At 41.3% G+C, this 24,055-nt stretch overlaps 1 protein-coding gene across 3 annotated transcripts in view; it reads right to left on the bottom strand.

The window, feature by feature from the left end:
- The window catches only part of LOC102306077 (spermatid perinuclear RNA-binding protein), a 94,484-nt gene that overhangs the window by 19,903 nt on the left and 50,526 nt on the right, over nucleotides 1–24,055 (bottom strand). For all 3 annotated transcript variants that reach the window (XM_042214238.1, XM_042214239.1, XM_005947645.3), the window contains exons 5-11: nucleotides 23,008–23,152; nucleotides 14,208–14,332; nucleotides 9,125–9,220; nucleotides 8,813–8,924; nucleotides 4,756–4,853; nucleotides 1,642–1,735; nucleotides 1,377–1,445 (exon numbers count right to left, since the gene is read on the bottom strand). In XM_042214238.1, coding sequence (XP_042070172.1) covers nucleotides 1,377–1,445; nucleotides 1,642–1,735; nucleotides 4,756–4,853; nucleotides 8,813–8,924; nucleotides 9,125–9,220; nucleotides 14,208–14,332; nucleotides 23,008–23,152 — 739 coding nt within the window. The remainder of the gene's footprint in view (nucleotides 1–1,376; nucleotides 1,446–1,641; nucleotides 1,736–4,755; nucleotides 4,854–8,812; nucleotides 8,925–9,124; nucleotides 9,221–14,207; nucleotides 14,333–23,007; nucleotides 23,153–24,055) is intronic.

Genomic DNA, 24,055 nt, shown 5'->3' on the forward strand with positions numbered 1-24,055 from the left:
TTGTGTTAGTTTTGATCACAATGATCTAAAAATGAAATCTTCAAAAACTCCAGAAGATGACCGTGAACAAAAGAGCTTAAAAATGTAAGTTAGCTGAGGCTTTATGGTTTTATCACTGCATCCAATGATTTTATGGTCTTAAATAAACGCCGAAGTTAGTCTCTAACTTTCATCTCAGTCAAATTATGATCTTATATTCAAACACAATTTGCAGTTAACTATTGTGCATTACTTTTGGAGGGCACTGCATATGGTATCTACAGTTGTATAAATAATTAATATTTGATGAGCCGTTTCCAAGAAGTGCCAGAACCTCTCTGTGCCTCTTGGCCAGAATAATATGAAAGAAAGAAAAGACCAAAAAGCAATAGTTATAAGATGCAATAAAAATAACATTAGTAAAATATAAAACAATAATAAATTCATAATAAATCTAACCCAGCTATCCTGCTGCTCCAGAAACCAGAGGCATGCTGAACTCTCACATTACACACATACTTTCACTCACATGTACTCACAGTACTGCAAGTGTCTGACTGTGGTTTTACTGCAATAATTACACTTATGCATATGTGTTTTTGTCTCTTTTTGTCTTCTATTTAAGCACTTTTCAGATAAATTATGACCTTCAAGAAAGCCGGCTAGTTTAGCAGCTCTGTTCATGTTGTATCATATCTATAGTCTTCTTTATATTCCTTTTTTGTCTTTTCATAATGATGTAATGAATTACGCTTTCAGTTTTCTTATGCAGAAAGAAGTTTTAGGATCACAGCTCCAACTAGATCTTTATGCCATACTTGGCATGTTTAGAAGGGATGTATCGCCTGAAACTGCACCTGCCCCTGAAAAGCTACCAACTGTTCATCCACACAGAGATCAGGACGAGCGATATAATATTTAAACATGCAAAAATCCCTGAAAAGATATCCTTCATGCACATGTAGAGTTTAGATGTGGAAAATACAACAAAAGCCTGATAAAGTTTATAAAAACCCACCAGCACACCAATGAACCAATTTACCCAAGTGACTATGGGAAGTAGATTGATGTAGGAAACTTTATGTTTGGAAATATCACAAGAGCATAGAGAAACATATGGACTGGGTTAATAAATGAGCCCCTTCAGCCACTTTAAAGTTAAATTACAGCACACAACATAAGGTTTTTAATCAATATTCATTATATCGGAGTCTTGCTCTTTTCTCCTGTGTGACTTCGAGCTTCCGGCAATGAACTCTGTTTAATATAAAGCTACAGCCAGCCACGTGTATCAGCCTGAATCTAAGTGTCTGCTGCACCTCAGAAGTGACAGGAAGAGGATTTCGATCATCTGAGCAGTGATTCTTCGATACGGGTGAGTTGACGGTCAAAGTCACCTTTCATCCTTTTGATGAAGTCTCTGTCGTCTGACCCGATGTCCTCCCGGAGCCTCTTCTGACAGCCGCCTGCAGAGCGGAAACGACCGAGCACTTAAAACATCACACTGCCCACTCAGACGCACATGCCGTCTAAGCATGCTGTTTTTATTAATGCTGCCAGGACTGTATCTGAACAGAGGGCTCAAAAATGAATTTAAAAAAGGTAAAAACAGGGAAACGAATAAACTTGCAAAACAGAGAGCACAAACAAGTCTGCACGCACCTTCTAACAGCCTCGGTGAGGGCTTGCTGGCTGGCAGAGGATCCATATTCAAGACCTTGTAAAGCTGTCCAAAGGCCAGGAGGCGTAACGCATGCTGAAACACACACAGCCGACAGAATAAGGGCACATCACTGCGGTGGTAAAGCCACAGAAACCCTCCTGCACTCACAGGAGAGCAGGGCCATTTATTCTCAGATCAATGTGCTTTAATTATCGGGGAAACTTGAGCGAGCTGCTCGCCGTTTGTGTAAACCAACTAATTCTGTTGGGAGAAACTTCATGCATTATGGAGACGAGGCACAAACAAAGGAGGAAATGGGAAAAATATATTCCCAGACTTGCACTTCATCAAGAGAGCAAAACAAAGATGAAGATGAGGATGTCTTTATATTTCTCACTGCTGAGCCTACACTTTCTGCCCGGGGGCCAGATTTTGTTATTTTGTGTGGAGCAGCAACGGTGGTGGTGGTAGTAGTTGTAGTAGTCTTGGTGTGGGTGTAGATGAGGAAGAGCGTTCCCACGGTCATTAGCTGGCTAATTAAGCTGCCAGTTTGTCAAAGCTTCCGCAGCACTGAGGGGCTGCTTATCTGAGGTCAGAAACCATGTTTCTGTGGACACTCAGCTATTTATAGTGCTGACATGAGCTCAGGGCTCCACCGGCGGAGGCCCAGGACTCGTTTTAAATAACCCTCCATCAATCGGTGTAGCGGGAAGGAGTGTTACATGTCTGATTTACTGGAAAAAATGCTGACTTTCGTACAGTGGGTGGAGGGGGGCATCGAAACGCACGATAGTGGGATGTTTCAAGGTCTCACAAGTTGCATGGCTGAGTCTGACTTTTTCTTTCTTGGCACATGAACTGATTTTTCTCAGTGTCTGTGGCTGGTTTTATAGTTGGAAAGCAGGAAGGGAATTTCTCAGAGGGAAAGATGTAAAGCTAACATCCATAAAGAAGAGTGTCTTAGATGGAAAATGGATCTCTAAATTCAGAACATCTGTGGTTTTGCAGCACTGATTCACCTCCAGGGAGGAACGAGTTTGGACGTCACTGATCTCTGAAAATACGGAAATATTCTCAACTTAACTTTAATCTTTCTTTTAGTGATTTAGTGTTTAAAAAAATAAAATAAAAAAATTAACTTCTTCTCTCATCCCAGACTCGATGAAACTGGAGATTTTCAGCAGCACCAGTTAAAACCTGGACAGCTGTGGCCCACAGGTGAGACATGGAGTTGGAGCTGAGCTAAAGGGGGGTAATATAATATTAAGGTGTAAGCACAGTTAGGTTCATAAGTTTTTGGGCAATGACACATTTTTTGTAAATTAATGGACCTCACTGTGTATCATTGTGCAAAAGGGACATAACGGCTCACTAAATCCACAGTTTGTGTCTTCTTTTCCTTCAAAATAAGACATTCCGTTCCTTCAGAAGGCTCGACTGAAGGAATATTATACTAGTAGGTGTTCAAATGTAAAATATGCGTAAACTATGCTCAAAGTCTGTTCTTGCAGAATGTTGTAAGCTTCATCATGCCTTCATCTTATTACACATGAGACATTTTGTCATATTTACTGAGTAATCTCAGATCAATTTCAGATAACCGGTTAACAAGAATGTGGTTATTATGTAGTAGTAACAAAGCAAACAGTATTATACAAACACACTGAAACCCACCCGAGGGGAAAAAGTCCTGCACTATGGGGCAGATGGCTAAAATACTAAAAGAAAATCGGTACCTTTATGTGAATAAAAACATCAGTATGATATCTGCTGAGTAATTACTACCATTACTCAACATCCTCTCCTACCTCAGTGATTCCTTCACTGCACTGGTTGTCTTTAAACTTGCTCCATCTCAATCCTGGCAGAACTGAGGCGCTGGTGTTCAGCCCGACAGTTTCTCTGAAAAGGTCAGTCATTACATCGGCCCGCCTGCGAGCAATATCAGATCTTCTGCTAAGACGCCTGGTGTTATTTTTGACCAGCATTTGAACTTTGAATCTCACATCTCAAAGCACCTCCAGTTTCTTTCATCTAAAAAACATCACAAAAATCAAACCTCTACTGTCATCCAGTAATTCTGAACTTTTAGTACACACTTTGATTTTCTCCCGTCTCGATTACTGTGACTCACTTTTCACATGGATCTCTCTCTCTCTCTCTAGTCCTCCCGAGCTCGTCTTTCAGCTGTTCCAGAAACAGTAGTCAGCGCTCACACGTCAGCCCATTCTTGCTTCTCTTCACCGGCTTCAAGTGAAATTCTGCATTTATTTTATTAACAACGTAAAGACCTTGTCTTATAAAGCCATGCAGGACCAGGCTCCACACGACATCTCATTATTATGTAACTGCTTCCCCTCCCTGAGCCTATTTCTCCTGGAGGTTTCTTTCTGTTAAAAGGGAGTTTTTCCTTCCCACTGTTGCCGAGTGCTTGCTCACAGGGGAGTCATCTGATTGTTGGAGTTTTCCCTGTATTACTGTAGGATCTTTACCTTATGATATAAAACATCTTGAGGTGACTGTTGCTGTGCTTTGATGCGATATAAATAAAACGGAACTGAATTAAAAGGGTTACCTATGCCTATACTATATATGCCTATGGTTACCAGAGCCTGAAATGTCCTTTAGCCACGAGCCTTCAACTACAAAGTGATACACAATGAGCAAACCAAAGCCTTAAGATCAATTAAGCTGTGAATTAGTCGACTCTTCCCCTACAGCAAGAAGGCTCAGATCCTCCAGCTGGCTGGCACCTTTCTGTGAGCAGTTTGCATGTTCTTCTTGTACCTGTGTGGGTTTTTTCCGGATACTCCACCTACCCTTCACAGTCCAAAGATGTGTGGTTAGGTTGGTGATTTTAAATTGCCCATAGGTGTGAATGTGAGTGTGAATGGTGATGTATCTGTGTGTTAGCCCTGTGACAGACAGCCAACCTGTCCAATGTGTACCCTGCCTCTCACTTACCAGCAGCTGAAATGGATGGGGAAAAACTAATGTCAAAAAAAGTGACATACATTCTGAATTTTGTGGGTTGAAGAGCTTAGCATGCACACTGCAGGAAGAGGAAACCGTGATGTCATCATAGCAGGCGGATGGGTAACATGTTCACTGACCTGAGCGCTGTGTGTGATGGCGTCGGCCTGCTGGGCGCTGAGGTCAGACAGGACGTCCATGGGCTCCCTCTCACAGGGGTCATGAACTCCTGGACCCCCTTTGAAGGAAAAAAAAAGAAAAAAAGAAAAAACAGTCAGACATTCGAACTTTATTTCACTCAACAGGTAAACACAAATTATTCTCCTCCTGCCTTAATGCTTTTTACGCCTCACGTAAAGCACTCAGTAAGACCTCAGTGCATGAAAGGTGCTTTACAAACAAGCTCACCTTACTTTAATGTGCACAGACTGAATAATAACTCATCAGTGACCGAGTGCATTCATGAAACAAACTGCCCTCAATGCTGAAGGAACTTCGGAGCCAAAATTTAAAAGTCCAGTGACATCATCACAAGGACGAACTCGCTCGAGCTGAAGTTTTCCCAGATGAAGCATTCAAACACAGCAGCGAGCAGCGGTGGAAAAAATAAACGTGAGAACATATTTCTGTTTGGAGGTAAATAGGAAACATTTCTCCATGTGGACTGCACGAAAATGAAAACAGAGTCTCAGGGGATAAATGTTCCCATGATTCAGGAAAATACTCCATCACCAATTTTAACTGAATGAAATCATGCTGCTGTGAACCCGCTGGGACTCTGTGCCCCAGTTTGGAAACCATGAACGCATCACAGTGCACTCCACAGCCTGCCATGAATCTTAGGACCATATATGTAAAGACATTATATTGCAGAAAAACCACCTATTGACGTCTTGCAGACACGTCACAGCTTACCACGTGACATTAATTCGTCGGCCATTTTGGACACATCAAGTGAGTGAAAAACCTGCTAAACATTATGCAGATGAGAAACTATGGCAATCATGAGTAAACAACAAGTGTTTCTCTCAGAGGAAGTAAAACACTTTCATGGTAAGCGTCTTGCTCGTTATGTGGAGAAATTGGGCAAAGGAGGAGCTGAGGATGGATGTTTATTTACTCCCTCTGAGAGTGTTTACTCATGTTGTGAAGTGCAACCCTGGCCCTCTTCCCAACTTCACGCCTCACGATTTTCATCATTTTGTTATCAACAACCCCTCAAATTATACTGGATGAGATCTGAAGCCCTATAAAAGTTTGGAGGCTTATCACTATTTTGTGTCAAGATGAGTAAGAAGCCTCAGTCATGGGACTGCCTGGAACTGTAGTCACAGGATCAAGTGGTCACTGCTCAGGTATCCAACGGATGTTTATGAAATTTCTGATATTGACATGGCTCTGCGTATTATCCCTAACATTCTCAAAAGTCAGTGTAGATCATTGTGATTGATGAGAGTGATACTGAGGCGAATTGTTGAGAATATCCATAATTTTCCATCAGTTAGCTTCTGTTCACCGCTATTCCCCACTGTTACTGAACCCTTTTTTGGAGTGGATCTAACGTGGGTAGACGTGAACTTAGCATGTGCTGTGAGAATGTAATCAAACTGTTTATCACAGGAAAAGTAAGAGTTTTAGGACGTTAGCATGACATTAAAATTAGCTTGCATAAACATAGCTTATAGCATTATGTTTTTTAGCCGGCTCTTGTCAGCTGTCTGGAGACAGGAGGGTCACATGTCTGATCTGCTGACGATGACCAACTTCAGAACCGGACTTCAGTTTAGGACTGAGGCTGGTAGATGGATGGCAGAAACACCTTATAACTGATACTATGACTGATACGGCTGTATCAGAGTTTTTTAGCCCCCATATTCTTTTATCCAAATCAGCAGGTAAGTGATAAAAAAAAAAGATTTTCTTTCTTTTCTTGATGAACGCAACAGTGCAGCAGAATATAGGCCAAAAAACATGGCAGCAATAATTTCTATGTAAACAAGGTACGCGTTATTGCAGGGGTGGGCAACTCCAGGCCTCGAGGGCCGGTGTCCTTGCAGGTTTTAGATGTGTCCTTGAACCAACACAGCTGATTTAAATGGCTAAATTAGCTCCTGCAGTTCTCCAGAGGCCTGGTAACAAACTAATCATGTGATTCAGATGTGTTGACCCAAGGTGAGATCTAAAACTTGCAGGACACCGGCCCTCGGGGCCTGGAATTGCCCACCCCTGCGTTATTGGATATCGCTAACAGTTATCACATCCATGGCAAACACCTCTTAAAGTGATTTTCCATGATGTCACATGCAAAACTCAGTCCTAAAACCGTCTGAGGAGTTTTAATGCTGTGTTCATCTTTATCGTTTTTTGTCCTTATCCTTTCCTGATGTCTTCTGCTTTTCTTTCTTCATGTCTGTTTCCTGTCTTATTTGGCTGTTTTGTGTTGCTGGTTTTCCTGCCCATCTCTGCGGTAGTTGGCCATTGTATCTACCTGTTATGCTTATCCACTTTCACTGTGTCCTCTTTGGGTTTCTTCTTGACTTTTTTGGGGGACCTTTTACCCAAGTATTGCTTTACTGTATCTTGCTGCTAACCCTTTTCATCACTGGGCCTCACTCACAAACAAATGCACAATGTGAATACAAATCTGTGTCTCTTCAGTTAAACACAGAGAAAACAAAGGCAATTATTTCTTATTTTAGTGGCAAGGAAGACACATCAATGGTGACTGGATTGAGGTTGTAAATGAAAATAAATGCTTGGGGACAGCAATCGATGAAAAACTGTGTCATTCAAACAAGTGTCATTTACAAAGATGCACTGCAGCGATTGAATTCCATGCGGAAGCTGCGACTCTTAGGAAGCAACCACACACACTTGATCTTTTATATTGTTGTTTTGGAGAGAGAATTCAAACTTTCCACTTTATTGCCTCGTATCTTTATTTCCCTGACGTTAACGAGAACAAATTCAATAAGATTGTAAATATGTCTGGTGAGATTGCAAGTCAACATGTATTGTGACACATCTTTGAGTTGAGTGAAGGAAAAAGGGTGAGTGATCCTCAGTGATGTGCCACGCACTCTCGAGGAAAACGAGTTCCAAGTGTCTTCTATACCTTACAGCAGGGGTGTCAAACTCAAATACACAGTGGGCCAAAAATCAAAACTGGAACAAAGTCGTGGGCTAACATTAATATTTATTGGAAAAAAAATCTTCCTCCAGATATAAGAATGAATCTTTTCTTATGGACTCAAACAAGTTTTGCTGAAAAACTGAATATGGAACAAGTAAAGCTTAATACTAAACAATATATATATTAGCTGTATAATACCAGTAGGCCAGCTCTAATAGTAATTTGGTATGGCTTCGCGGGCCAAATGTAATTAGGCTGCGGGCCAAATTTGGCCCGCGGGCCAGAGTTTGACACTTATGCCTTACAGTATTGTAAAAATCCAGGGCACGGGAGCTGTTTCACTTGGACTATGTGATGCATTAATTCTTGGTGAACATCAAATGTTACCTGAAATGGCTTAAACATTTATGACCTTACTGGATACCACTCATGTCTCAGGTAAAATTTCACTGTTTTTTTCTTTTAAATGATTACAGTGAGTTTTTCCTTCCCACTGTCGCCACGTGCTGAGGGCATCACGTCATCTTTGGGGTTTCTTTCTAATATTGTAGGGTCTTAGCATTACAATATAAAGTGCATCAAGGTGATAGGTGACAACTATACAAATGAAATCGAATGCAGCTGAATTGTTTGTAAGATTTTATTTTTTTATGTAATGTTATGTTACTCTGAATGAAAATCAGTTTCTGTACACGTTGGCTTCTTAGTTTATTTGCTTTTTTTTCTGATTTCTGTTCTGATAGTTTACAGTTTACACCTGTTATCAGGCATGTAAGCACTGCAGAGTAACAGTGCATGCTCAGGTTTAAATGAATGAACTAAATATAAGCAAAACTGGGATTATATTTTATCGTAAGTCTATATATTACAGATATTTGCCGCAGTTCTTCAACTCATAGTGCATACCTCTCAGTGAATTCTGTATTTGTTGAATTGCCTCTAAATTTCTCTCAGGTATTCATCAGATTTTATATGACTTCATGAATATTAAGATATTCCTGGATGAGCTGTGGCTTCTGAATTGCAGCAGAGAGAAAAGAGTGAAAGTGTAAATGATTGCTGACCTGGGAGAAGAATCCCTGAGGCGATGCACTCGATGACGCGGCGCAGGGCTTCACCTGGACCCAGCGGCCGGTTACAGGTGGCTATGGCCTTTTCACAGATCAGCTCCAAAGGCTGCAGAGGACGAACAAACACAAAATACTCAGTGAAGGATGAACTATATCAGTCACAGTCCTGATTCTGTTACTGGGGCAGTTTATTACACGTCACACATACCAAGCACTTTTAAAGGACAAACTTAAAATAAAGCTTGCAGTTTGCATCTTCCATGTATCTACGCCAAACATTATTCTGATTCTGGAGCCGTCACCTACCCAGCCCTTGAGAGGCTGCCACACAGGCAGCCGGTTGCACATGTCTCTGAGGATCCTCAAAACGATGACGCAGGACTTGAGGTCTGTGACTCTGGCCTAGGGAGGGAAAAACGGGCAAAAGTCACCAACAGCACGAGAAGCATTTTAAAGAGGCAAGTGCTTGCAGGCTCAGCAGCGCCAGCTCTAAAAAGTGAAACTTTTAGACTCTGAAAGATGAAAATTGTGCAGCGTTATGAGAGGCATTTTCATGAGTTCTGAAATTTCAATATGCTGCTAATACATCTCTAAGAGACTGAGTGTGAGATTTAACGTGACAATGTGAAAATATCAGACGTATTACATTCAGGGGAGCTCAGCTGTGGAATAAATACTGCAGCAGCTGCCTCTGTCACAACCTCTAAATTCAGGCTTAGAGTACCTCGGCTGAATCTGAATTTTTCTATCCTGTCGCCTCATTCCTGCTGACTTTAAGCTTTAAGTTAACTGTGGTTTATTGTGTTTTTGCCTAATTAATGACTGCAATTTCACATGCTGACTTTGTCTTGAGGGAGAGTTTGGGTTGAGAGCACAGCTCTTTATGACTCTGCACACTCCCAAAAATCAAACACCTTATCTAATTAAAATTTGGGCAGCTCCCACCTCAAGACTGCATTCCTCTCATGCACTGCTGGACCACTCCCAGCATGGTTGCCATGTTTAGATTTCTCCCTGGTAGTCCAGTTCTGACTTCTTGCACTTGGAAGAAATGCGCAAGACAAACTTAATCTGTTCACAAATTGTATATATGTTATATAAATATGTACTTTTTACATCTTTTTCCTTAATCGTTCAATTGTATGACAAAAACGGATGCATTAGGTGCTTCTTTAGAGAGCCACAAACACCCTACAAGCTCTGCAATCTCTCTATTCTGTCTATTTATGCAACACTGCATGTACCACAGCTAACTGCTGGGCTCTGTGGTACAGACACAAAGCAAAGTGGAACAAGAGAAAAGAGAAAAGAAGAAAAAGAAAAATGAAAAACTCCACCAAAATCTTAAAAAAAAAAAAAAGAAAGAAAAAAGAAAATCCTGACCAGACCAATGAATGGGACATTTCTCCAAAGAAATAAATGAACAGCCAACACTGAGATAACACAAGTGAAGCCGAAATGTAGTTTTCAAAATGTGATTAACTAGAATGCCTGCATAAATATTCATATCGAGAATAATTTCATTTTGGTGGATAGCTGGTTTGTTACAAGTCTGTGTGTGGTTCATTTTCCTCATAATCATCATTCTTAGATGATTAAATTGATAAAATTTGAATTACAGGGAAACTAGAGAGATGAAAAAAATAAAAAAAATGACACATCGATTTCTTTTTACTTTTCCCTCTACTGAGGCAGACATCTCAGCATCGTTTGCCACCCAGAGCTGCTAAATCCATCTGGATTTAATGAAGTCTGGTAGAGAGGTGGGAATGTGGACAAAGGAAGATGCTGATGTATTATGGAGTGGATAGAACAGTGCATTTAGACCAAAGCGTTGCCCCGGGCTGCTGTTTTTGGACCACTTAGGAACCCAGAAATGACTCTCCTCCTACACAGAGTGGAGCAGTCACTAGGGGGGACACCAGTAACGAGAGAGGGACCAAACTGTAGCCAAAGTATGATGAGAACCGCTCTGTCGAACGACCTGAAACTTTGTGCTCTGTGCACGCTGTACAAACACAGATCAGATAAAAAGACAAGCACACAGAGAGTGTTATTTGTCACTTTTTCAATACGATAATTCTCCACACAGTGCCTCAGAGTAGGAAAAAAAAGTGTCTAAACTCAGGACAGATGATTCACTCAACACCTTTACATTTAATAAAATAGCAAACCTGTTGCTAAATTCCTTCAAGTTTAAAAGAAACCACTTGAAGAATATAAAGAGAAAAGTAACTGAACTACCCAAAGAAGACGGTGGTTGAGGCTATTACATCTAGACTTTAATAGAAAGCAAATTAAGCCTGAGATTACTGACACTTTAATTTGCACAGGATGGCTTTTCATAATAATCAAGACTGTAATTTCATTCAGGTGGTCTCACTGAAACTACGCAGACAGGGCGAATGAGACAGACGTCACTATTTGTATCTACAGTTATTACAAATCAGTGGAGATCCTCAGGTCATGTCAGCCCGTCTGAATATGATGAAACAGAACCCGGCTTGTGCTGCTACACCTTCAGGCCACAGTGCAGCCCTTCACTCTGATAGTACTTGTCAATTAGCTCTCCTTCCCCGAGGGAAACTACTGGCCGGTTCACCTGACCTTGACCCTCATCTCTCTCTCCTGCCTCTCAAGTGGAGGAAAAGCTCAGTTCATTCAGGACAGCAGAGCTGAAGCTCATCTGAAACTTGATTTGGTGAAGAACCTCTTCATGACCCCGTCTCCGTCGGAGCTATATTTCAGGCTCCTCAGCTACTCACGCTGATAAAAACTTCACTACTTCTACCGTTTCTTCTATTCCCATGCTGCCTGTTCTTTTTCTAACAAACTCTACAAGCTCATCCTGGAAACATCTATATTCAGCTCTGTTACTCCACAGTTGGACTCACTGGTCAAGTTTCTCACAAAAGAAAGGGCAAAGGAATATGCATCGTTATCCAGTGCAGTTTTCTGACATCTGGAGTTGAGCTTATTGACTGATCTGCCATTAAATACGGCAAAGAGCACACATAAGATTTATTAGCATAATGCACAAAGTGCAAAACTGTGTTGAAGGAACTGTTCTGTAGGTTATCTACTAACAATTTGCAATCAGTTAATTCAAATAAGGACAAAAGCAATACAACAAAAATAGAGAAAACTGGAAAGTCAAAAAAGCAGACCCATTGAGGGAGCAAGAAATCTTAAATATTATATCCATTTCTCTCCAGAATTTTTCAGCACCTCGCTCTAATTTTCTGTCTGTATGGGAGGTTTGACAAGTTCAAGTCGAAGGAAAGAATCTAGCTCCACCTGTGCTCCACCTGTGGGCATCAGTTACGCTCAGTGACACCTGAAAGACACATTGTAAGATTCATACAATATTGCTGCCTTTTTAATCGAGCCCAAGTTGCTTGTTAGTGTTTTGTACGGAGCCAATGTTCTCACTCTGACTCCACATTAAGTTCCATTGTGTTGTATTAAAATAACAGTTTTATTAAAGACCAGGAACAACCGAGGCTATGCTCCAAATATTCAGGGTTAAGAGCTAGTGGGAAAAACCAAAGCCCCCACAGTTTGAAGCAATCCACCCACATCAATTACATGCTCCTTTGGATAACTACCTGGCATACCTCACAGCAACTACTGCAGCTAAATAAAGCGCACAATAACATTTTCTCCAACTTTAAGTAATGGTGCATTTTGGAGTAAACTGAATGCTACAAACATGACTAAATCACGTATTTAAATACTCTCCTCCCCACATTTTTGCAAATGTTGCATTTAGGCGAATGCAAAAATAACTGCCAATGATTTCAGTCATTAAATGTTGATGCATGTCTTTAATAGATCAGGAAAGCAGCTTTGGAAAAGGAGTAAAGAACAGAAGACATGATGAATGATGCCTATATCTGCTGTTTAAATGATTAAAAAAGGAGCTTCATTTCAACCTCTCATTAATGTGTTCATTGTGGCTTGATGAGTTTCAGGGAAATGAGATGCACAAGCTTCACTGAGTCATCCCAGAGCTCACATACTTTACACCCCTCTCTGGAAGCAGGTTCTACAAACTGTTCAACAGTTTCTTCCCACAAGCTGACGGCTCCTGAGCACCCCGCTGTCCCCCAACCACCCAGTCGGCCACCTTGGAATGTCTATAAATTTAGACCTATTGTGCACATTAGTTCATTTGCATACTGTCTTAAAATTGCATTATCACTATGTAAGAGAAATGAAACAAATATACTTTACTGCTGCTGTGAACAATTTACAATTCCCAGCTCATATTCAGTCTTCTTCTTATGTCCTTTATACACGTGCTTGCATCGTGGTCCAGGAGTAAGTAACAAAGTGAACAGCTTTTCTGAAAGTGTTATTTTCATGTAAATTACTTCAGGTTTTCAGGACCACATTGAAGACAGTTGAAGAAAAACACAGAGTGTATTTGGTAGCAGTGGCTCCTAAAACAGACATCCATGGCAACAGACAGGTTCACACGATGAGATGCTCCTGAAATTGGTATTGGTTATGACATCAGTCCCTTTATACTCGGCGATGATGTGCTTCCCCCTTCCGATATGTTTTGTGTTTGTATTCAAAATAATGCATGTTCATCCCAAAATGTCTTATAACGCCGTTCTGTCAGACCACTTGTTTGTCCCACTGCTATATAAAACTTCATGGCAGAAAAATAACAGCGGTGTTTCGGCTGAGTAATAACGTCCACAGCGGGCGGTTGGACGGGTAATTGCAGGTGTATCAGACAGCCTGGTTCTTGTCCCATTTGGTCTGCTGTTTTTCTACTTTCTAACTTATTACTTGGTCATGGTTAGGAATAGAACACACTTTGAAATCTGCCTCCTGCACAGCAGTAACCTTGCTAGTCTACAAATGACTAGTTACCTTGAAGCGCTAGGGCACAGATGTGGACAAAAAAACCCACCTTAAATGATCCATGCTAGTGGTTTTGAACTGCATAAACTAACAGGACTGTGAACAGACTCCCCCTGAAATTAGCCCTAAAAGAAGTCAGGGGAAGTTCCTGTGTTAGGTGGAAAACTGCCTCAGCTTATACAAGTAGAGAGAACCAAAAACTCTGAACGTAAGGAGCAGGTTGTGTCTTTGTTGCTGCAGCAGTGTTGGTATGAGTGCATCAGTTGAGCAGTAAAAAGCTTCATAATGTCAATGCCGTAACACCTGCGTGCTAATGATAGACTTCATTACTTTGTGTCATTTATTATGGTGATAAAAAGAAAATCTAGGTGCCATTACGTTTCCTTCAAAACCAAGTTACTGTCACACATTAAAGCCAAGCAAATGTAATTTTAGGCACACGGCTGAATGCTCAGGTTGCCAGAATATAAAGACAGTGTAGAGAAATCTGTCACAGCCCAGCTGTGCTCACCTGGAACCATTTGGCGTGTCGGAGTGAAGCCAGTGCCGCCTGGCACTTCTGCCTGTCCAGGACGTCCTCCTCTTCCTCCTCCTCCTCCTCCTGTCTCCGTTTGTCAGCGTCCTGCTCGCCCTCCTCTGGAGAGAGGGACAGGATGAGACAAGACAGACTGAGCGTGAGCACGCTGACCTCTCACACTCACACACAGACACACAGGCAGCAGGGTCGGACAGCTAATTATTAGGCAAACCCACTGATCTGACCGAATGAGCTAAGAGGAGGGGAAATTTGAGAAATTGTGTGATTTTTCTGGGAGAGGGAGGATTCTCATGCACAAGGCAGGATCTTTCATGACACTGACAGGAGGAACCGGAGTAGACGTGAGCGCATGCGTCTTGCTGCCCGGCCGAAGTCTCACTCTAGATGCAGATCAGTGGCTGAAGGCAATGGAACACGCCAGATTAGTGTGTTATCGATTACAGCGCAGGACGAAAATGAGAGCATGGCAATGACTCAGGACCAAAAGCCAGATTAGAGATTAAAAATAACACTTTAGAACAAGAACACATTGGATGGATCGAGAAAAACTGGCTCAAGGGGGTCTGAGTTTGGGTCACAGGCAGAGTTGATGCAAAGAGACATTAGCTATTCCACTTGAAGAGGGGGAAAAAGTCATCCTGCTCAAAAGGCTATGCAGTTTTCTGGGGCGCCATGCTAGTATTTTCACTCTTGCGGGGTCGGTCAGATGTTTATGTTTGACTGAAACAGTCTCTCCACACCGGGTTCCTGTGGGGAGCACTCCTGCCATGACTGGAGGCCAAGCCATGGGAGAACGACAGCAGAAGAAGAGTGACAGCAGATGACAACATAAACATCTGAGAGTGAGAACGCCACCCTGGAAAGAAAGTGAAGGCTGTTTGTTCTCAGGAGCAGCTAAGGGGTGCCCACTGTGGGACAGTCAAGCAGACGAACAAAAGGGGGAACAGACCGCAGACCACACTGCAGAGCTCGGTGAAGGCCCGCAGGTTATCTCGTATCAAATAAATCTAAGATAATGAGTTCCCTGCAAGCTGAGACATTGTTGCAAATATCAGATATTGATTGATGTACCATCTCACTCGAATCAGTGTCATTATGGTTCAAAGCACTCTTCCAATGAGCAACAGCCAGCAGAGATTAAATTGGGACTAAAGCTGACAGGAGTGCTGACGCAGAGCATTAAAGGGCTCTTGCTCATAGAGAGGAAACAGCAGTGTAGCCTCTAAATCCACAAGTATTCAAATTCCAATTTATCCATGTGGCACCGCAGCAGTAAAGCGAGCCGAGGAGCGATGCATGTGGTCTGGCAGTCTGTTGCTGTAGAGACCGTAGTGAAAGCTGAACAGGATGGAAGAGGTGGAATACAAACGAAGGAGCTGATGAGAGAGACGGGGGATTTCTCCCATGTCACTCCTCCTCCAAGACCAAGACTGAGTGAGGACCTTCATGTTCTGCCCCCGGGACTTCTGGCTTCTATTTACCACTTTGGCAGCAAGTGTGCAGCTAATGGCGTGATTTGTTTTAATCGTGCATGTGTGGGCGCACTCTTTACGTTCTGCTTGCTTGATGCATCTGGAGACCTCGGAAACAAATGAAAATGAAGTGAACCCCGACAACAAGCCATTAAGAGGCTCTTAGTTTGTGGCTATAAACTAAAGACGGAGTACAAAGTAGACAATTGGATACCAGGGTCACGCAAACGATGTTCCATATAGATAAACAGACAAAGCAGAGCATGATGGATACAAACACTTTACACAGTACACGACAGGCTGAGTGGAATTTATGGAGTCTCAAGTGTGCCATGCTAATTACAGGTGCTTATTTTTTTCAATAATTAATTATTTAACTTAATGTAAAATCTTAAAAGTATTACAAACACGTCAGACCTTTACATTTACTGCATTCCTCTGCTCTTAAATGTGCCAGGCTAATGATCGTTTTTCTTTGTAAGTTGGAATCAATTATTCAGTTTTATGTAAAGTCTAAAAATAAATCATTAGGGACCTACCTAACCTTTACTGCATCTTCTTCATTATAGTGAAATCTATGGAGTCTTTGGAGCCAATTAAATCCTTAGATTTGAAATACACCTCATTATCATTACTATTCTAATTATTTTGGCAGCAGAGTGGTTCAGTAGTTAGCAATGTGACCTGACAGCAAGCATGTACTGGGCTCAGATCCACTGGCTGGACTCCGCATGTTCTTCGAGTACCAGTGTGGGTTCCTTCGGCTTCTTTTCACAGTCAAAAAGCAGGCATGTTAGGTTAACTGGTGATTCTCGGTTGTTATTAGGAACCCTAATAAACCCCCCTCCCCCCAAAAAACTATAATGACATTTTTCTCAACTTAAGGCTCTATTCAACCATTTTGAGTTTTTATGTTTTGTTGTTTTAAAAGGTGCTTTTAACTTGTTCTGCTTGGTATGAACACTGTGAAAAAACAAAAAAAAACCAATCAGATTTATTAAGACGGCTTGTTTGTTTTGCTGTTTTGAAGTTATAAATTTCAAAATTCTAAATTGTAGAAACAGATGTCATGTGCTACTTTTACTATAAGTACTATTTATTAGATTGACTTAAAACATTTTATTCAATAAAGCCAATATGCAGGCAGCTGTGATTTGCCTGATGCAATACTATATACAAAAATAACTACTGATGTCATCCCATCAATTATTTTAATTATTTCTTTCTTTATATTTTTTGTCTAACAACACAAAACTAAAAACGTTTGGACAACTAGCAATTATCTGATCCGAGAAGCTGAAAAAAGTGAGTGTTTGTATTTTCAAAATCCCTGACTGACATAAAATTGCCAAATATCAATTTTGTGTTGTTTAATCAACTAAACAGTTCATTCTTATCTAACACGTGTAGCTTTGTCTCTGCTCTTTGCTTTGTAAGTCAGTTTGATACAAACTGCAGGGATTAAAGCATCATTCATCATCAATATTGAACTTCTTTTTAATCCTGTGTACTGAATATAAACCTAAACCAATGATAAATTTTGGTAATTAACCAGAGTTAAATTTTAAAATTAAGACCTACAAGAAGCTACTAGAGGCATTAGCTTGTCTCATGGTTTGGCATTTGTTTTAAATATTCTGATTAGCTTTCATTTAAAGATGACTGCCTGTAATTGAGTTCACAGGACTGCCGAGCGCCACCTACAAATTAAATTACATCTAAATGACAGCAACAACCAGATTTAGATGGACCAGCTGGCCAGTCATTAAAAAGTGAATTATTCTGGCAACAAACTCAAAGCTCCACTACAGCAGAGGGCTAAAAACACACGTAGATTTAATCATGAAGGAAAAATAAGGAGTATGTGTGTGAAACAGTGAGCGGTGAAAATTATTTCCCAGAGGCAGGCCATGAAGGAACCATCAGTCACAGGTCAACACCACATACAAATAAGGACAACCCCCACTAAATTCTCCCCGGCATCATTAGCTTAGGGGAATTTCGATTAGTGACCGGGACATCAGAGTAATTCAATTAACACAATTTTTCCAACATGAAATTATGGGATGTCACTCTGAGCCAATAACAACTGATCAACAGACAGAGGTCAGCCCCAGTAATTAAAGCAAAGGGAGCACAGGTGTGGATGTGGGCTGCTGGGTAATGTAGTCATTTTGTCCTTTTGGTGTGTGTGCTCTATCAGTAGACATGGACCAGAATTTCATGGTGACCCAGTGAGAAGTCCAGTTAACAGAGGAAGGGGTGGGAGAAGAAGGAGGGGGGTAGAGGAGCATGTCTGAGGCAGAGAGTGAGAGTGGGTTGGTTTGGTTTGGTTGTTGGGGAAGCCCCTTGTACCCGGGGTTTCCTGCTGTTGGGTGTGGGGGATGCCTCGTCAGCAGCGGGGCCGCAGAGATGTGCCAATCCACGCAGCGAGGCGACCTGCGGAGCTATGGCAACAAAACCAAGAGTCAGTGAGCAGCGGCCAGCTACAGGAGGCACACGATAAAAACCAGGGAACCACTTAGACTGTCAGGGGTCAGTCACCAGAAAAAAGACCCTCAGAGACCCTGCAAGGTAGCACAGATAGGGTTGAGTTTGGCTGGCATTTTATTACTGATAAAACCCTATTTTAACACGTGGAAAAGACAAAAACCCAGAAACAGCTGAAGTTAGAACTAAACTTGATTTTGATTTGATATCACCTTTACTTGGCAAAGAAAGAAGAGACACCCCATTGGTAACCTCATTATTTAAAAAGAGAGAATGAAACAAACAGTATGTTTCAAACATGTGTCCCGGGGCCATTCTCAGCCTGCCATTGGGTTCTATTCAACCCACCAGATGGCTTTTTCAAAGCCTGAAAACTGCAGTTAAGTAATTAATTGCTCGGATTTTTCAATAAAATGCACTGGTACACATCAGTGGAGATGTATGGAGTGTTAAAGTAGACAATCTGTTTCAATCAAAGAATTTAAAAACCCTACTGTTTATTAATCAAACCTCTACAAGTGTAGGTTTAGCAATTTTGCTTTGTTATCTGTTTAACTTTTTTAAACAAGTGACGCTTTCAGTGGTTTCACGACCTTCATATCAAATCAATTATTCATTTGTATTATGATCCATGTTCTACTGCTTATCAGGACTTGACTGTGACACTTAAGCATTCACAAACCCCGCCTTGGAAAGCGTCAGGGTTGGACATGTCTGAAGCATCTCACCTCACCACACGTTCTCAACTTTTCTAGGCAACAACCATGAGTGCTGCATGTGCGAATACAAATGCCCTGCACAGCTCATGTTTAACCTGCCAGCTCTCTATTTTAAAGTCTGTGTAAGTTCCGTTTGTGCTGAAAAATGCTGCTAATATTTCAGTGAATTCGCAGCTAGAAAGTGGGTGTCATGTCCTGCCAACTGTGTAATCTCTCCAGACCTGATTCTCCTGAAACTGTCTGTGTGGAAACAGCCTTAATCAGATGTAATTTCAGGTTTGCAAAGTATTTGGAAACGTTAAACTCTATGGCCGTCCTAAATACCTTTTTTATGGATCCATCCATCTATTTCAACCATCCATCTATATTTTCTGCCTCTTATTGGCATCCAGATCACAAGCCCAGAGGCTCAGACTTTTCTCTCTCTCCGACTCCACCAGCTCTTCTTGAGGGTGGAGGTTAGATCTACATGTAGTTAGATATACCCAAATCTCTACTCGGAGCTCTTTGTCCTCTCTCTAAAGCTGAGATTAGACCACCTTCAGCAGCTGATATTTGTAAACATCATCTTTCAGTAACTAACCAAAGCTTGATGCCACAGGTGAAGTAAGAACCAATGTTCTACAATAAATGTGGTCAAATTTAAAAGGAGTTACACAGTTAGCGAATGTTTATTAACCTGCACGATGTAACACAAAATTTAAATCTCATGTTATATTGCAGACATTTAAACATTCATGCATGTGTTTCTGTCTACAGACAAAACTCAGTTCTGGCATGCTTGTCACAGAACTTCATGAACTTGTTAAGTCTAAACTGACGCAGGGCTGATGATGCAAGAAGAGTCAAAAATGTGCCTCCACATTACAGTTTCCACTTTCTGAAACTAAATAAAACCAGATAAAATTGCATGTCTGCTGGGCACAGATACAAAGCTGCTCAGAGCCAGCTCATCACAAAATTAACTAGTCAATATCTATAGTCTGCAAAGTAACATCTGAAACAAATGACACACAAATAGAGCCATTTGGCCACAATCACCAAACGTACATTTGGAAAAAAGGAGTCAGTGCTTGATGGAAAGAATCAACTGCTGACTTTTTAGCACTGGGGTGGAAATATTCTGCTTTGGGTTTGTGTAACAGCTAGTGGCACAGAAACATTACAATGATGGAGGGAAGGATGGATTGCGCTAAATTTCAATTGCATTGATGTCCTGCAGTCAGTCAAGAAAATGAAACAGAAAAGATTACTTCAGCAACAGCAGAAAAAGCCAAAGAAGACATCAAAAGCCACTTTTAGCTACTATAAGAAACATAAGCTGGAGCGTTCAGAATTTCCTCTCAGCCATTTGAGCTGAACATCTGCAGTGAGAACTTAAAGTAATCTGGAGAAAGAGGGTTTAAAAGTGAGAACAGAATAAAAAGACTATTACCTGACTATAAAAAGCATTTGCAAACTGCCATAGAGGGACTGCTGAGTACCAACTTAGTAGGATACCCAAATCTTTGCAATTTTTACAATTGCTGTTTATTTTTCAGCAGAGGAAACGTCCTCCTGGGTGGTCCAACTGTATACATGCATCCTCCTCACATTCGAATAAAATGAGTAATTCTTGCTTAAAATGTGTAATTTTTCTCCCATTTTTTTAAGATCTACTTGTTCCAAATTCTATTGGTTGGATCCAAATTTTACTCTGCATGTAGCAAAAACAAATAAAACAAATAATCCTGCTGGTCGCTTAACAATCAACAGCGTCAATCCTTAGATTCATTCAATAAACTGCCAAAGCACTCTTTGAATGTGTACAGATGCCAGGGAGGAGGTGCAGGAGTCCTCTGTTTTCACTGATGTACTTCCAAGTGAAGACTGAAAACTCTTCACATCACATGACATTGTGACAGCCTTCTCACAGTCTTGGAGGTGGGTCCAAGCTGCAGCCTCTGGACCTGACAAATGAAGCCAACGGTCAAGTCACAAAGACTACATTTCCTCTAATGGCCAATTGAAGCTGCCTCCAAAAGTTATCCAAAGACTACCAGTTTAAATGGCCAGCGAAGTCAGAATTCAGTAACCTCTGGTCATCTAAGGAGCTCAAAAATAAAGCAACTGGACTTTAAGTTTCATGAAGACATTTCACTTCTCACCCAAGAGGCTCTCAGGGTGTAGTTTCCCACTCCATAACAGCTGGTTTTATACCACATCTGTCTGGATTTCATGTCATTCAGCTGTCTATGACATTTTGGAACAACCTGTTTAAGAAGCCTGTATTTCAATTGTGGTTACTGGAAGTTACATTATTAGCTTGCTAGTTGCTATATGACAATAATTAGCAAGTACAGGCGTTGTAAAAAGACTGAAATTGCGGCCAAAACACTGACTGTAGTAATGCTGATGAAGTAATGTCACTGTTTCTTTTATCTGTGGGTGAGAACTGGGCCATCCAGCCTCATATCTACTCACCCTCCCCGATATAAACCTACTTTTGTGTCCGCACTTTCCACAATCCCACCCATCACTTACAGTAACACATCCACTGACTACTTGAATTAATGAAACTACTGCCTTGCACACACCACTGTTGTCCTGTGTTGGTTTAAATGCATTTTGTTTCTCTTTTCGTTGAGCCTCTTGCTTGGATTCCTGTTTGTCACAGCTCTGAAAGAGTAACTGGGAGACTCCAAACGCTGACTCCGAGATTATGCAATGAGCTGACTGACAGCAGACGGCCCAGTGCACAAAAACACTCAGAGTGATGCATTGGTGCTGCAGAGTGCTGTCTTTTTATGTAACAAACAAGCTTCAGCTGAGTTCCGACACCAGCTCACAGTGTTGCAGGTTACCTTTTTGGACTTGACGGTTTGGATTTCAGCTGTTTAAACCAACCTTAGAGAACATCTTTTAGCCTGTCCCCATGTATTCAGTAGTTTAACAGTGCTATATCTAAATATCCAACTATGTGAAAACATGCTAGGTCAACCAGAGACACACCTGCTAAAAATAATCCTAATATCTCAGGATAATATCTCGTTAAATAGAAATTATTAAACCAAGCATGATAAAAAAACCCCAAAAAAAAAACAGGTGTTTAAATGAAGTGTTTCTTCAGGGAGCTACTCTGTGGTTCACCTGAGTCTATTTAGAATATTTCATTTAAATTCTGCTGAAGTGTATGAAAACAGTATAATATGTCACTGTGTTTCATTTCACACTGAAATGAAACAAAAGAAACTGTGTCCTTGTGAGTCCTGACAGGATGCTGAAGCTGTTTTCCCTTCCTTGTTGCCCTGAGCTCGGCTGTGCTCTGCCTCTCTCCTGTTTGGCACAATCCATTTTTTTTTTACCTTTTTTGTGAAGGCTCAATCTTTCCCACTGTGAGTGAGAACCACTAAGGGACTCACGCTTCTGTAATGGCAGCTCTTCAGTCCCAGCTCGCCTATCATTCATTTTTAATTTCCTTCCCATCTGTGGGCCGAGAACAAACAATGAAACCGCTGATGGCAAACGCCGGCGGCTCTTGAGCACGTTTCCCATCAAATTTGGTCACCTGAAATGAGATTTTATTTTTTTATTTTTTCCACAGCTGGTTACACGAGATGAAATCTCTGTTTGGTGACACATATTGGTTCACTTGTACAGCCAGAGTTGTTTAAAATATATCTATTCTGTTTAAAAGAAGGCTGACTCTTTTCTTATCAGAGTTGCAGGAATGCAGGATGACACAAAAGGACACCAAAGACGGAAATATCTTTTTTCGTCAATCCAAGCCAAACATTCTCAGTGGAAATCATCTCTCCTTGGCTATTTCCACAACACTTGACCCAGATCCATATCATCCCTTCTCCTTTTTTCTCCCCGTTTGCCTCTCAGCTTTCAGACCTCTTGCTGTATCATCCTCCAGTTTTCCCCAGACTGTCTTTTAGTTTAAGCTCAGATTTACCTTCACATCCCTCCCCTCTTCCTTCCCTTTCAGCCTTCTGTAGTCATAAAAAGGTCAGATAAAAACAGGTGAGGCATCCTGCCGAAACAGGAGGCACAGATGAAGGTGGGTGGAGGGAGGGGGTGGAAGGGGAATGGAGGAGGAGTCAATACCTTCTTCCGTGGCGCTCTGCTCGTCCCTCATGGCTAAGGAGGAGAGGGTGATCTTCAGCGTGAGATGGGGGTCTTTGGTGGTGCAGACCTGGATGGCCGCCTCGGGCACGCACGACCGCACCTCGTATTTGTCGTCGGTCATTGTCTGCAAAGCAAAACTGCACGATTAATTAAAAATCGAATCACAGTTGTAGCACTGACTCCTGCTGTTTGTAACAAGGCATCACTGCTCTACTTATTTGGAGACTGTTTTACCTCAAGCTCAGGGAACTAATGGTCAGATTTTATCGTTAATTAAGAAAATAAGATGTAAAATATGAACGGACATACTTATTTTTTACAGAGCTATTCGTATTTTCTCTTGTTTTATGAGAAGTCTCAGCCATGTGAAGAAACTCAAAGCAGGAGCCACATGCTGGGTGTTAAAAAGCACTGAATTTGGTGAAGTTGCTCATACATTTATGTTATTCCTAATCTGTTGAATGCAACAGCTCATTACCATTTTTGGAAAATCTCCGGTTGGGTTGGTGTCCCCCCCCCCCCGAGTCCTTCATGTCACACAGCTGTCTCAAGATCCCAGAGTTTTTCCTCCCAGGAGCTTTCGGCTTTCTGTTTTTCAGCTTGTAGTCTGAGCTCAATTACTGCTTGAGTAGGCTTTGGTCATGTGCAGTTAAAAAGTATCAGTGGACAGGAAAAGAGGTGATGCTCTATACTTTTGCTTTAATTCGATTTTGAAATCATCAGCTTTCTTTTTTCATTGGCTTCCTAAACGAATCTCCGGCATGTTTTGTGATTTTTTTTTAAGTAATTTCCTCTATTATGTTACACTTCCTGGTCTATTTACACTGTCAGTTTGTGATTATCTTCTCCGCCCTTGTTAGTACCAGCTCTGTATAATTTGCCTACCTGTGTTCAATCAGTCACCTCGGTATATATAACTCACGGCTTTCACCTTCCACTCGCCAGATGGTCTTGTTTTTTGGCTCAGGCTTTCTAGCTGGTTTCTGTTGTTCCTCTTGTTTTCCATTTTCCCTCGTGTATGACCTTT

The sequence above is a fragment of the Haplochromis burtoni genome, unplaced genomic scaffold (assembly GCF_018398535.1).
Source record: "Haplochromis burtoni strain Fernald_Lab_line unplaced genomic scaffold, NCSU_Asbu1 Contig_537, whole genome shotgun sequence".
NCBI lineage: Eukaryota > Metazoa > Chordata > Actinopteri > Cichliformes > Cichlidae > Haplochromis > Haplochromis burtoni.